Source organism: Hippoglossus stenolepis, chromosome 15 (assembly GCF_022539355.2).
Source record: "Hippoglossus stenolepis isolate QCI-W04-F060 chromosome 15, HSTE1.2, whole genome shotgun sequence".
In the NCBI taxonomy this organism is placed as follows: Eukaryota; Metazoa; Chordata; class Actinopteri; order Pleuronectiformes; family Pleuronectidae; genus Hippoglossus; species Hippoglossus stenolepis.
Genome location: NC_061497.1, coordinates 14288181 through 14301667, shown reverse-complemented (window position 1 = coordinate 14301667; position 13487 = coordinate 14288181). Strand labels below are relative to the sequence as shown.

The window sequence follows — 13487 nt, the reverse complement described above, 5'->3', positions numbered from 1 at the left end:
TATTTGTCCCACTATGGGGAAATTTGCATTATTACAGCAGCAAGCAGTCAAAATAGGCATCAGCAAGTAATAAGTAATATGTAACAACAACAAAATTTAGAAATATACGAAAATATAAAAATGTTATTAAACTAATATATACAGTGTAAAGACAGTGACTATGTGCAGTGTGAGGACATTTACAGTGAATGGTTTGCACATGAACTTTTGATATTGCACAGAGAGATGAACATTTAACACGTTTTTTATATTCTTTACACTTAAGTATTGCATGTTACTTAATACTTGCTGATGTCTTTTTGACTCTTGCTGCTGTAATACTGCAAATGTCCCCATTGTGGGACTAGCAAAGATAAGATTATCTTATTCTTCTTATTCTTATAATAGAAAAGTGAATATTGCACAGTTAAGAGTTAAAGTTAGTTTTACATCTTGTTCAACATCTTTCAGAAAAAGAAACACCACATTTCCCCCAAATAATGAAAATTCTTTAAAACATGATCAATAATAAACTCACAGAGATACTTCTAAATGTTAGAAAGAGCAGTTTGTGTCAATTTAAACTTCATTTTGCAGTTTCAGTTTTATATAGATGTGTGTTTTACCTGCACGTCCTCAGAGACACAGACGCAGGTTTTTTTTTTCTTACCTCCTGTCTGTTGTTGCGCCTCCAGCACCGACAGCAACGACGTCACCATAAATAGCTCGGCAGCCAGTTGTTTGGAGAGAAGAAGAAAAGCGGCTACAAGCGGAAGAGGCACCCTATTTGGTTTCGGATAGTATCCCCTCTGTGGCGCTGGGTTTTTCATTTTAACACGCTTTGAATTATGTCCACCCCGGCGAGGAGACGGCTCATGAGGGATTTTAAAAGGTACCGCGACCTTTCTTTTGTTTTGAAATAACAGATTTCGCTTTGTTTTGGCAGCCTGTGTGTTGTGTGTTGCTAGCAGCGTTAGCCGATGGAGCTGTCGGGTAGCTTAAGCTTAGCTTAGCTTAGTTTAGCTTAGTTTAGCTTAGTTTAGCTTAGCTTAGCTTAGCTTAGCGGCTTCTGTGCTGAGAATATTGCTTTTAAAGCTGGGACCGCTGTTGTTGTGACGTTAGCTTGTTTGTTTTTACCCGGTTCCTCTCGGTGTTTGGCGGGTTGATAAAGTCCTTATCGGGTGTTTTTAGTGATATCCAACAGTACCTGGAAGGGCAGTTTGGCGTTGTGCAGTGTTTCTAACCCAGGGGGATAACGTTAGTCCCTTTTGTCTTTTTTTTAATTCTCCTGGTTACTTTGTTTTTGTGCTGGGGGTAGCTGCAGTTTCAGGCTAGCTGGTGAGGGGGGGGCAAAAACAAGTCATCACACGCTTTGTGCTGGATTAACTGGCCCCGATCAGAGGCTAAATGTGACAGCGTTCGTCTGACTCGCTCTCCAAGCTGTGGGGCTTGTGTGTCTGCTGGTTTTGAAAAGCATCCAGCCACCCAGCGGCTTGGTTTCCAGTCCCCTGCGGCAGCAACGTGGCTCGCAGGTGTTGCACAACTCGGGTGCTGAGGTGCTTCAACTCGTGATGTGCCCACCACCCAATCCTGTTTACCTCTTTTATTAATACAGCATGATCATCGATGGAGGGTCCCTTTGCCAGTTTCATTTGAATGATGTCAAACCGCTGTGAAGATGATGAATATGTTTGTGTTTTCATGAGTGACACCTGGCAAGGGGCTCCTTTTTAATACCTGCCACCCCCAATCCGATGCCTTGCTCCATATGCCCTGCACCACACAGTAGGTGTGTGTCATTCACATGCACACACCTATCAGTGGACACAAAATATGCTAAGCTAAGCTCTACCAAGAACAGCCGTTGAACGGGGGGAGAGAGATGAGGTGTCACTGTAACTCTACGCTGCTGAGCCAGTCCCCAGGTGGGGAACTGTAACACTCTGAGGCCAGGAAAACACAATGGCACATTCCTGGATCACCATGTGTGTCTGACCTCAGACCTGTGTTATACTGCTTGTTTTGATGTGTAAGTCAGTTTAATGCTCAATATACTAATTGAAACTGAGCTCTGTCATTGTTTGAACAACAGCAACAACTCTGTGTGATCATTTGGATCAGCACTTGGGACATTGTCGTCTTAAGGTTCTGCGTGTAGAATTTAGTGACATCTAGTGGTGAAGTTGCATGTGGCAGCTGAACACCCCTCACCTTACAAACATGAAGGAGAACCTGTGGTAGCTTTCAGTTGTCATTAAAAACTCAAAAGGTGTTTAGTTTGGACTACTGTAAAAAACATGGCAGCCTCCGTAGATGCAAATGTAAGTATTTAAATATAAAGGGCCCATACACGAGTAAAGTAAACAACAATTTGTACAATGTAGATGAAACACACTAATGAAAACATCACTAGGATTATTTTATATTTAATCTCTGCCAATAGATCCCTTTCACCTAAATTGTACACACTGAACCTTTTAACAGTTCACAGGATCTGGATCCACAAGCAAACTACTAAACCTGTACTGCTTAAAAAGTTTCCTCTGTATGAACAGCCAGAAAACATTGTTTCTCATTTTACATCCAGTACAGCAAGCTGTTAATTCCTTCTCTGGGTTTATTTTAAGAAGTGATAAACCTTGTGAAACCAGGATTCACAACCTCACACTTATGTACCTCCACTTTCTTTTTATTCAGCCTTATTTGTGAGCATTCATTTTAATAATAACCCTAACAATGTTTTAATCTTAAAGCTACTTTAGCACAATTAAAGGCAAAGTGTTCTCATTCTCGTACCCAGGTTTTTTGATCTTAATAAACTAATTTATTATAGACCTTAGGCTATGTCCATATCAATGGATTTTCTTTTTAGGCCTGCAGGATAAATCAAAACAGTTGCCACACTTTTTATTTTCTTATGATCTATATAAAACCACCACACAGTCTCCAATGATGCCCAATACTTTCCTAATCTTCCCTCTGCAGACACCTCAGGTATCACTAGTTTCTGAGTCAAATAAAGTGACTATGGGTCAATGTAGAATGGGGAAATTTAGTGGAGCATCAGTCCACCAGCAGAGAGCTCAGGCAGATTACAGTAAATTAGGTTAATTGCGGTGGGTCTATCTGCAGCCAGGGACTTGGACATGGATCTACACTCACACACAAATCAGCCTACCTTGTTTTATAGCTGTAAGCTCTTATTAAACCAGCTTTTATACCAGGCCCTGAACAGTCTGTGGTGATTCCGGGCTTGGCCTACATGCGCTTGTGATCTGAAGTGACCCTTCCATGGCTATAATGTTGCCTGAGTTCTGGCACGGGAGCCAACAATGTACATCTTAGTTTTCTCTACTAAACACTGCCTTTATTTGTGTTTTGAGCTCAGAAACCTGTTGTTAGATAGTCTACACTGACCAGTGGTTTGACAAAGTGGTTGTTGTCTGAAGCTTAATTCAAAATGTTGACCTGCGACATCTGTTTTGAATTGTTGATGTCTCTGTTGCTAGGTAGTTGTTGCTATGGTGTTTTTGCACGGCACTTTACAGATATCACTTGTCAGTCAAACAGCCCGGAGCAGTTTTCCTTGCGGAGCTGGAAGCGAATTATTATTTTCATTAATGAAATATCCAGCTGTGGTTATTTTGTGATGAATCTCAAGGTTATAAAATGTCAAAGTAAAGACTCATGCATGGTAGGTTTCTAAACTGACTATTTTTAGACAATAGAAACTCCGAAGGTATTCACTTATTGATTCAAAGGTGTAGCAGATATTTAACTCAAAAGCAGATCGAAGATGTTCACCAACCAGTTGTGATAATAAGTGTCGTATTTATTCCAAACACACCAGTGTCGATGCGACTGTAAAACACATCAGTTCCTCTGTCTGCACCGTATTTAATTTCTCCTAAAGAAGAGACACTGTATGTTCCTGAACTTTGATGAGCTGGTCTTCGTTCAGCAAATGGATAACAAAAAAAAAACATCAGGGTGTTTCCTCTTAATCTTAATCTGTGGTTTATTCAGATTTCTGCTCATGGCCGCGTTGGAAGTCATTTAAGGTGAAGGTCGGCTTAGTGAACCAGGGCTTTTGGTGCTCGTGGTGTAGCAGTGGTGCAGTGTTAAGTGGAGTAGCTTATGCTAACTGACATCTGTGACTGACAGGATGGACACTGCGCTGTTGATCCTGTAAGCCTGGCTGCTCACTGAAGCCATGTTGATTCAGCAGTTTATGTTTTGCCTGATAATTATCCTGCAGTCGAGGTGGTACTGTAATTAAAAACGTCACTCTCTCTCTCCCTCCGTCCTCTTTCTCTCCCCCATCTGTTGTTTCTTTTTTTGTCACTTTGCTTTTATTGCTCCATCTTTTTTTTTTTTTTCTCATCTTGTCGCCTGCTCCCTCTTTTTCTTTTTCGGTCCCCTTCCCTGCGTCTTTTCGTGCTATTTGTCTTTCCATGTCTCCCTCGGTCTTTCTCTTACCATTGTTTCTTTCTCTCTCATCTTACCCAGACTTCAAGAAGATCCTCCCACCGGTGTGAGCGGAGCACCGTCAGAGAACAACATTATGCTTTGGAACGCTGTTATCTTTGGGTGAGTCATGCTCTAAATCAGACTCCACCCTATTGTCTTTACTGTGCCACTGGGATTGGAATGCGCAGAGTCCCCCCTCTGACCCGGTGCGTCACATTCTTGTTCTGCATTTTAAACAGCTGTCTGATTACAGCCACCGTTGTGGCAGAGAGCATTGTGGAAAAATCAGCATGTAGCCTCGGCGGGTGTCTGATGAAAGAAAAGGCTGGGCAACACTGTCGAGGTTAGGCTTCAGAGGAAAAGGAAGGAAGCTCAGATCAAAACAAAAGAGTGACTTTTCTCAGGCCTGTGTATAATTTTAAAGTCCATTTAAAAGTAGAATCCTAAAAATACATGCTTTTATTAAACTGAGAATAGGTGGAGAGTTTCATACTGAGGTGATGAAATTCAAATGTCGGTGTGAGAAGTAATAAAAGCATGAACAACACAAGCAAATTGGACGGTGAAGGTAATTTTAAAAAGCAACAAGAAGGAAACTGGAAATATGCACATTAATCTTAAATAAAAGCACTTGCTAATAGTTCCCCACCGCCATTCAAAGTCAAAGTGAAAGCTGTTGGAAATGTAAAACGTGAAGGCAGCTGTTTTAATTGGCTCCTTCACACAGACTGCGTGAATGTGTGGAGCTGAGTAAACAAACTCTCAGGTGTCTGTGTGGACCGTGCCCTTCACATTTAAATGATAATGGTGATGTTTTCTACAAGCCAGTGCCTTATTGGTAGCAGTGGGGATTTTTAGGATGTGTAAATAATTTTATTTCTCTCTTCACCTTCGGCAGGCCTGTGGGAACACCATTCGAAGATGGTAAGTTCTCTGTTTTGAAATATCTTGTCCGTAAAGTGCGCACCCAGTAGGGGCAGGTTAATTCAAGCTCTGGGTTTGCTTTAATTGATTTTAATCTCTCCTGCAATGTTGCAGTGCTGCATTCAATCCATATATAACAGCCTACTAGGGAGTGTCTTGTAAGAATGCACTGAAGCATTTAATATGACTAAGCACTGTGTGGGTCACAACTTGTCGTTTGCCTTGACATGTATCAATCTGTAATCATCAATTCTTTGAAGAAATTGCTAAAACGTGTACATGAATAGCTGAACATTCATTAGAAGTGTTCATATAGTGACAAACTTGCAGGTTTGCTGTGTAACACATTAAATACATGAGACACTAATGTCTGTGCACAAACACCCACTTCTTCAGCTTGTAATTATGACTGAGGCTGTGCATGAGAAGTGCTGACTCGGTGGTTCATAGTTTTCTCTCGTTAGACCTCTCCCCCCTTGTTATTCTCCCTCTTGCCAGCAGTGGACGTCTGCACATCAGTGAGGGATTAGCTTCTCTTTCTGGTCGAGCCGCTGCTATTTTTAGTAACGTAATTATTTCTCTCGCTTTGTGTGACCTCCTCGATCTTTCACGCCTGTGTTCTCCTCGCAAAATTATTTCTGTTCACGCCTCGGCGCATTCTTAATGTCCCTCTCACCTTCTCTCTCTCCACCCCTCTGTGTCACCGCAGGAACGTTTAAGCTTCTGATAGAGTTTTCGGAGGAGTACCCGAACAAACCTCCCACAGTTCGGTTTGTGTCCAGAATGTTTCACCCAAATGGTAAGAGATGCAGCCGCTCACTGATTTTTAAAAACATGCATTTGCAAATGGAACAGAACATCTTCCCTCACTTAATTCAAACCCATCATCGACAGTTGACATTTATTTGTGTATGACGTGCAAGATGCCTGGACTTGGAACGCTGCACAGTTTGTGCCTCTATTATCTTGAGGCTGAAAGTTCCTCCTTTCCTACTCATTCAAACCGTTTCCTCTTATTCATTATAATAGTTTTAAGTAGGTCACACCAGGCTGACCGTGAAGTCCACGTGAATAACAGTTTGTGTATAAAAGTAAAATGATTTATAGGCATTTAAAAGGGTTGCAGCTGTGATTGCACTTTTTTCAAGTTCAGCTTGTTGTATAGTTTGATTGGTTTCGATCACCGGCTCATTTTATTAAGTGCTGACTTGCATCGTCTTTTCCACAGCAATGTGGTCATCTGCAATGTGAGGGAATTTGTAAATGTTTAGCTGGAAAATTTTAAACAAACTTTGGCAAATGTGAACATTTTTATCTCAGATGCGTCACATGACTTTGTGATGATAACCTGATTAAGACAATAGTCTGAATGAGACACTGCCATGTAAACTGCATTTTTAGATAACCTTACCCTAAATAAGGTCATACTCGGGAATAAGCAAAAATCAAATTTAAGACGTGTAATACTCACATATAAGTTGTTCCCAACTGCTTGGAGTTGCATTTCCATGGTTCAAGTGTAAACAAAAAGGAAATCAAACAAGGAGCTGAAGCATTTGCAAAATTAGAAAGAAAACACTCAACTGTATATACAGGAGCATCGAGCATTAAACTATTTCAGGTTGGGGGTTTTGGAACGTATGATGTAGTAGACATAATGTTGACCTGAGTCACACTATGCTCTGTAACATGAAATCGTGAAAATTAATAATGTCTTATTCAGAGTAAGTTCAATAGTCAGATTATTGTTGCCCATGAAAATGAAGTTGGTGATATGAGACAGAAAAGTTGTGCTCTGCTGTTGATCTGTCGTCTGAAGCTTGATTGTGTCGTCTCTCTGTTTTCCAGTTTACGCAGATGGCAGTATATGTTTAGACATCCTTCAGAATCGCTGGAGCCCCACATATGATGTGTCGTCCATACTCACCTCCATCCAGGTTGGTTGATTAGACTGCTCTCACACAAACCGCACTAACATGCTCCATCTCTCCATCTCTATAACGGCTGTTTGAGGATTTATTTCATGTTTTACTCGCACTGCTTTTGCCTTGGCTACTCTTCTCTGAACACACTGGCCTGATTTAAAATTTATTTTCCACAGTCGTTGCTGGACGAGCCAAACCCAAACAGTCCGGCTAACAGTCAGGCCGCGCAGCTCTATCAGGAAAACAAGAGGGAATACGAGAAGAGAGTGACAGCCATCGTGGAGCAGAGCTGGGTGGACGTCTGAGCTTCTCTTGCACTCTGCTTCTTCCCCTCCATCACCGTCTTGTCATCATCCCATTACTTCAATCTCTCAGATTATTATTTTTTTTTTTACTGCATCAAAAAAAACCAACTATATCAGAAGAACTCAAGTGCCACCCTGAAAAAAAAAAGAAACTCGAGAGGACAACCAAACCAGAATGGACATTAACTTGCTTGCCAATACATTAGAGGAAAACGAGGGAGGGAAATCAACCTTTTTGTTTGTGTTTCTTGTTCTTAATTTTACTTTTTTTTTATTTTTTATTGCATGATGTGAAATAAGTTATTGCTAACAGAATTTGTAATATATCTTTGTTGTTTGTTTGGATTTAGTTGGACTGTTTTGAGTTTTACAGATATATTTTTTTCCCTTTTTCTTTTGTAACGTCTGATGGTGGGTACAACATGGCTGTTTTGGGAAAAGGGCCAAATCAGCATATTTTTGAAAGTAATGGAAGAGCCTAGAAAATGCCTTTTTTTTTTTTAAATTTTTTTTTTTTATCTTTCAAGTTAGCCACAGATGCAGCTGATAAAAAAAGAACAATAGCTTATCTGTTCTGAGCATATCTCTTTATTATTTTTAGACTCTGTAGATTTGGGCTCACAGACGTCACAGGATACAACTGTGCCAAGTGTCCCTCTGCGCTGATGAATCATGGCTCCTTGGCAAACCAGCTCCGAGCTTTCTATTTTTTATCAATTATATTACAAGAGAGGGAGTGTATTGAGAATGTGAATATTAACACCAGAACTTGACAGGATGAGGTTTGAATGCAGAGGAGATCAGGGTCAATGGAAAAGGCTGGAAATGTTAGAATCAGTATAGGAGCCTACGAAATAAGGAAATCCACATCATGATGGTTCACTCATCGCTGATTGGGCCATAACTTCCAAGATGGCAGATAGACACGTTGGTTGTTCTTCTACATGTTCTATTCTGCTTTTTCTATAATGAACATTAAACCAGTTCTAGTAGTTCATGATTTAAGAAAATGAAGGTAAAAACATTGAAACGCTTCTCAGTTCCTCTCCTGCCTGTGCCCAACTGCTTTTCTAGTTTTCACTCACCACACATGCAAACAACTTGTTTCAGCGGTGATGTCTGTCTGCCTGAGTTCAAGCGTCTTTCGATCCTATTTATAAATGACACAGCTGACATGTAAATGAACAAACATAAGGACACAAGCAGTGCCACCTGTTGCATTGTACGTTCGACTGCTGCAGAGAAGAGCTCACTCGCATGCAGTTGGACCCCGCCCCTGCTTCAACAGCACGACATCAACTGCTTCCCCAAAGTTGTCGTCTCAAGCCTGCATTTGTTTTACTCGTTCGTGACGCCCAGTTAAAAGACCACTTGAGTATAAATTCATGATTTTACCCCACCCAGCTCCGGCTAAATAATCCATGGAAAACCGTCACCATGAAACAACTCCACTTTTCTGAGACAGTACAAGTCATAATGTGGTTAGTGACTTATATCACCTATTAAGCAGATGGGATATGTTATAAAAATTTTGTGAATTAAGCAAAAAAATGTATACTTATAACAATATGCTGTATAAACGTAATAAAACACATTTTTCAGACTTTGAGGCTAGTTTTGCTCTTGATTTACTTGGGCTGTTTGATTTCTATTAAAGTTGCAGTGTGTAGAATTTAGTGGTGAAGTTTCATGTTGCAGCTGAACACCCCTCACCTTCCGAACATTAAAAAGAACCTGTGGTAACCTTCAGTTTTCATAAAATATCAGTCTTAAGTTTATCCAGTCTGGGCTATTACAAGAAACATGGCAGCCTCCATAGAAAGGACCCCCCCCCCGATGTAAAAGTATTTCAATAAAAGGCCCATTCTAGGGTAAATAAAACAATTTGTATAATTTAGATGAAACACTAGTGAAAACATCACTAGGATTATTTTATATTAAATTTCTGTCAATAGATCCCTTTCACCTAAATATTACACACTGGACCTTTTGAGTTCATAGTTTTACATGAAATGTAGGTGATGAGAAGGGTTTTGCCATAAATCATTTATAAACTTGCAGCGTATGTGAAACCATCGAATTATGATGCTCGTTCATAGTTTTTAGGACAAGAAAAGAGAAATACAATCCCATAGGAAGAAAACAAGTTATTTATTCTGTTCCAGAAGAGAGACACGAGGACAAAATCCAGTGCCGTTCTGCATCTGAATAGATATAAAAACAGCACTAAAAAAAAAGTATGATATATAAAAAAGTAAAACTAGCAGTTGATGAGAATACCAAACATCAATATCTGTATCTAAACCATTATTGACATGTGGTCCGATGTGTTACAGTCTGTATGACATCAGATTTCTGCTGGCATAATGAGAAGAGATGATGATGATGAGCTGGTCATCGACCCTGCGACAGAAGAGAGAAATACACGATGAATATTTTACTGTTATCCACACGTGTGTGTGTGTGTGTGTGTGTGTGTGTGTGTGTGTGTGTGTGTCCACAGACTCACCTGTTGCTTCTTCATAATTTCATCTCTTGTCTTGAACACTGGTGCGTCCTCCACCACGATGCCTTCAGCCATTTCCTTCACTTTCTCCAGGAGCTCTGTGCTATACCTGCCATTAGAGAGTAAAGACCCACAATAATTCAGCATCCTTCATATTATTATAACAATATATTATTTTCATTTATTTCATGGACAAAATGTCAAAACAATTCAGTTTTCTCAGCCCTGAACATGTGTTATTGGGCCTCTTAATTCTACATGATTATGAATTCAAGATTTAGATTTTATGGGTGTTTATTGGACAGAATAAGCAAATTCGTGACAGCATGTTCATGCTAATGCGTAAAATAAGGGATCCTTAATGTTTTTTTCTTTTAGTTATGATTAGTTTAAATATTTAACTGACTTTCTGGAACTGAAAAATATTGATGTTAGCCTAAAACTTTAGGAGTCTATAAAATGTTTCTTAAATCTGAATTTAAGACAAATAAACTTCTGGTTCAGCTTTTGTGTTTACACCAGTCCACTGTCGTGTTACAGACACAGGGGGCAGCAAAGAGCCCGTCGTGTGTTACAAGCATGAGAGGAAGAAGACTTTAAATATCTTTGAACCGCACTCAGGCCTCAAGTTTAGAGACTTATCAAAAGTAACGTCAGAGAAAATGTCTAACTGTTGGAGAAAAAGGGCTTCGGTTTTAAGTTTGGTTGATACCTAAATAGGTAAACATGAACAACGTGGTTACAGCTAAGCTAGGCTAAGTGTTTGTCCTGATCTCTGCAGCGGTCTGGACTGAGGAGCTTTAGCTGTGGAGGGTCTTGTGTCCTCCAGGTTAGAAAAGAACAACACAACAGGACAGTGGTGGAAACAGGTTTTGTTCTCCGCGTACCTGCAGCCGAGGAAGACGTTGTTGGCCCACACCATGGACAGAGCGAGCAGTTGGTCCAGCTGCTCGAGGTCGTACTCGTTCATGTTCCGGAGGATGAACTCCCTCCGGACCAGCCAGTGCTTCTCGCTCTCCCAGTAGCCTCGAAACGTCTCCACCTGGTCCGCCACAGCCCGGTTCTGCTGAATAAAATCCTCTACGTCCAGGGTAGACATCTTGCTTTCTCTTCCAACAACAAAGAAAAGCTTCCTGTCTTAAACAAGCACGGCCCGGAAGTTGTTTATCAGCGTTGCGTGTTGCCAACAGCGCCGCGCAGTGTTGGAGGTGAGAGCTGCGACTGACCTGACAGAGCCTCACAGAGGCTGGAAGTAAAACTAGTAATACCACAGTGTCACAATACTGCATTAAACTATTGTAGCAATTCATAATATATTTAAATTTCATCTATATACAAAATAAAATAATAATAAAATTAAATTATATATCATTATTGTTAAATTTTGCATTAATGAAATTTATATTTTTGTATTTGTATAGCCCATATTCACAGATCACCATTTGTCTCATAGGGCTTAACAAGGTGCGACATCCTCTGTCCTTAACCCTCAGGAATCCTCTGTTCTTAACCCTAAACATAGGTTCAGTTATTTATCTTGCCTCTGCCTCGGTTACTTGCGTCTTTCAATCACCTTATACTTCAAATATTTGTATTGTCAATAGCTCCAATAGCACATACTTCTTTACAGTGACAGCTTTGTCGTAGTTCTGGTGGCGAGACCTTCATCTCACTGCAGTGAACTTGTTCTTGACTCATTTTGACCTTTTATTATTCTTATGCTCCTTTGTTTGACTGTTTTGTGTGCTACTGGATGCCTACATTTCCCTTGGGATCAATAGAGTATCTATCTATCTATCTATCTATCTATCTATCTATCTATCTATCTATCTAAGAGTAAGTAAAAACTACCAAAAGACCCTGTTAACAGGGCAGTAGATGCTGAGCACATCAACAAAATTCCAATATTTACAACACTGATTAGAAGAAACAGTTTTCCCTCCAAAACTGAGTCATACTTAAACTGCTACACAAGAACAAGCACGGTTACATTACATATTTGTATGTTAGAATGGATTCTAACATGTGTTTTGGAATTAAGTTATGATTCATGCGTTCATCGGTTGAAGAAATGAGATTGTTATGTGACCGCAGTCGTGTGAGGGATGCACTCATTTGTATTTACACATTTTGATCACCTGCCCCACACCAGCTCTGTGTCCTGGATTCACTGCCTTGTGGTGTGGAGATATGCATGAGGAAATGTGATTCTCACTCTCTCTCTCTCTCTCTCTCTTTATCTCTCCCTCTTTCTCTCTCTGCCGGCCAGGAATATGATCACAGAGAAACACTCTGACTTTTAACTCCCAGTCTATGTAAAGAGGCTTACGGACACTCAGGCTCACAGATATGCACAAACACACACACACATGCACGCACACACACACACATGCACGCGCACACACACACACACGCACACATGCACACACAGCAGAGTGGTGGATCTGGGGCTTGTTTTGACTTGAAGTCATTGATATGCAAAGGGGATCCAGAGGGAGGAAGAGCCAACTGAGAGGAGTAAAAATATTTTCGGTTCATTGTGAAACTGCAGAGCGGCCAGAGGACGTCAGCTGACTTGGTGGAGGATGCAAATGTGGCGTTCACTCTGCTGAAAGAATGTGGCCATGTTCACTGTCCTGAATGTGGTCTCAAACATGTCCTCATTGTGGGATTTCAAATCTGTACTTTCAGCTTCTGATCAGATCACCTGAGACGAATGTTAATGCCAAATCTGAACAGGGACCAGAGGGACTAACAGAGCAGCTCACAAAGCTTTAAAATATGTGTGTGCTCTGAATTGTAATAAAGCATTTAGTCTGTCCGAGACAACAAACTGCAAACTAAAATGACTACGAAGAAAAGTTGAGAAGAACAAAATGTGATCATATTTAAAAAGTAAAAATTAGAATTTTTTTATGATAATAATAACAGTAATTACAATAGGATACACATAAGCACATACATGAGACAGACACAGACACACACACACAGAAAACAAAGGCTATATATCTTTTATAAAAGATCAACTTTCTTTGGAACGTTTCCAAAAATGGAGCCAATAAAAGAGAGGGCATGTTGGAACAACAATCAGACATGATGCAAGGATGAAATAATGTCTGTGCAGATCCAGACAGGAGCTTTATTTATTATTTATGTTAATGTGCAACCTGACGGGTTCAGTGAACGTTGAGATCTGATTGAAGAGCTGATAACAGGGACGTCTTACTCATAGAAATACTGAGCTGCATTCATCCTCCGAATATAAAGTTGAGGAACTCCATATACAACTTTTGCAAGTTACATTTTACAAAATATACCATTTAAATGTAGTTCTATTTCTTTACTTAAACACATTGTGATTTCAAAACTTGAGCAATC

The 13487-nt window shown here is 40.2% G+C and overlaps 2 protein-coding genes across 2 annotated transcripts; one reads left to right on the top strand and one right to left on the bottom strand.

The window, feature by feature from the left end:
• Positions 1-702: 702 nt before the first annotated feature.
• ube2b (ubiquitin-conjugating enzyme E2B (RAD6 homolog)) lies at positions 703-9212 on the top strand. The gene is made up of 6 exons (XM_035178935.2): positions 703-871; positions 4489-4569; positions 5348-5373; positions 6083-6172; positions 7222-7310; positions 7475-9212. The coding sequence occupies exons 1-6, from the start codon at positions 828-830 to the stop codon at positions 7601-7603; spliced, it is 459 nt and encodes a 152-aa protein (XP_035034826.1). The 5' UTR covers positions 703-827; the 3' UTR covers positions 7604-9212.
• A 523-nt stretch (positions 9213-9735) lies between these two features.
• cdkn2aipnl (CDKN2A interacting protein N-terminal like) lies at positions 9736-11246 on the bottom strand. The gene is made up of 3 exons (XM_035178690.2): positions 10997-11246; positions 10113-10218; positions 9736-10006 (listed from the first exon to the last, which is right to left on the bottom strand). The coding sequence occupies exons 1-3, from the start codon at positions 11206-11208 to the stop codon at positions 9998-10000; spliced, it is 327 nt and encodes a 108-aa protein (XP_035034581.1). The 5' UTR covers positions 11209-11246; the 3' UTR covers positions 9736-9997.
• Positions 11247-13487: the final 2241 nt, after the last annotated feature.

Bases quoted from the DNA above. Each gene is read 5' to 3' on its own strand.
- ube2b (XM_035178935.2), top strand. From the start codon at position 828: ATGTCCACCCCGGCGAGGAGACGGCTCATGAGGGATTTTAAAAG. The intron at 4,570-5,347 runs GTGAGTCATGCT...CACCTTCGGCAG, and splicing joins TGGAACGCTGTTATCTTTGG to GCCTGTGGGAACACCATTCG. The intron at 6,173-7,221 runs GTAAGAGATGCA...TCTGTTTTCCAG, and splicing joins CAGAATGTTTCACCCAAATG to TTTACGCAGATGGCAGTATA.
- cdkn2aipnl (XM_035178690.2), bottom strand. From the start codon at position 11,208: ATGTCTACCCTGGACGTAGAGGATTTTATTCAGCAGAACCGGGCTGTG. The intron at 10,219-10,996 runs GTACGCGGAGAA...CTCTAATGGCAG, and splicing joins AACGTCTTCCTCGGCTGCAG to GTATAGCACAGAGCTCCTGG.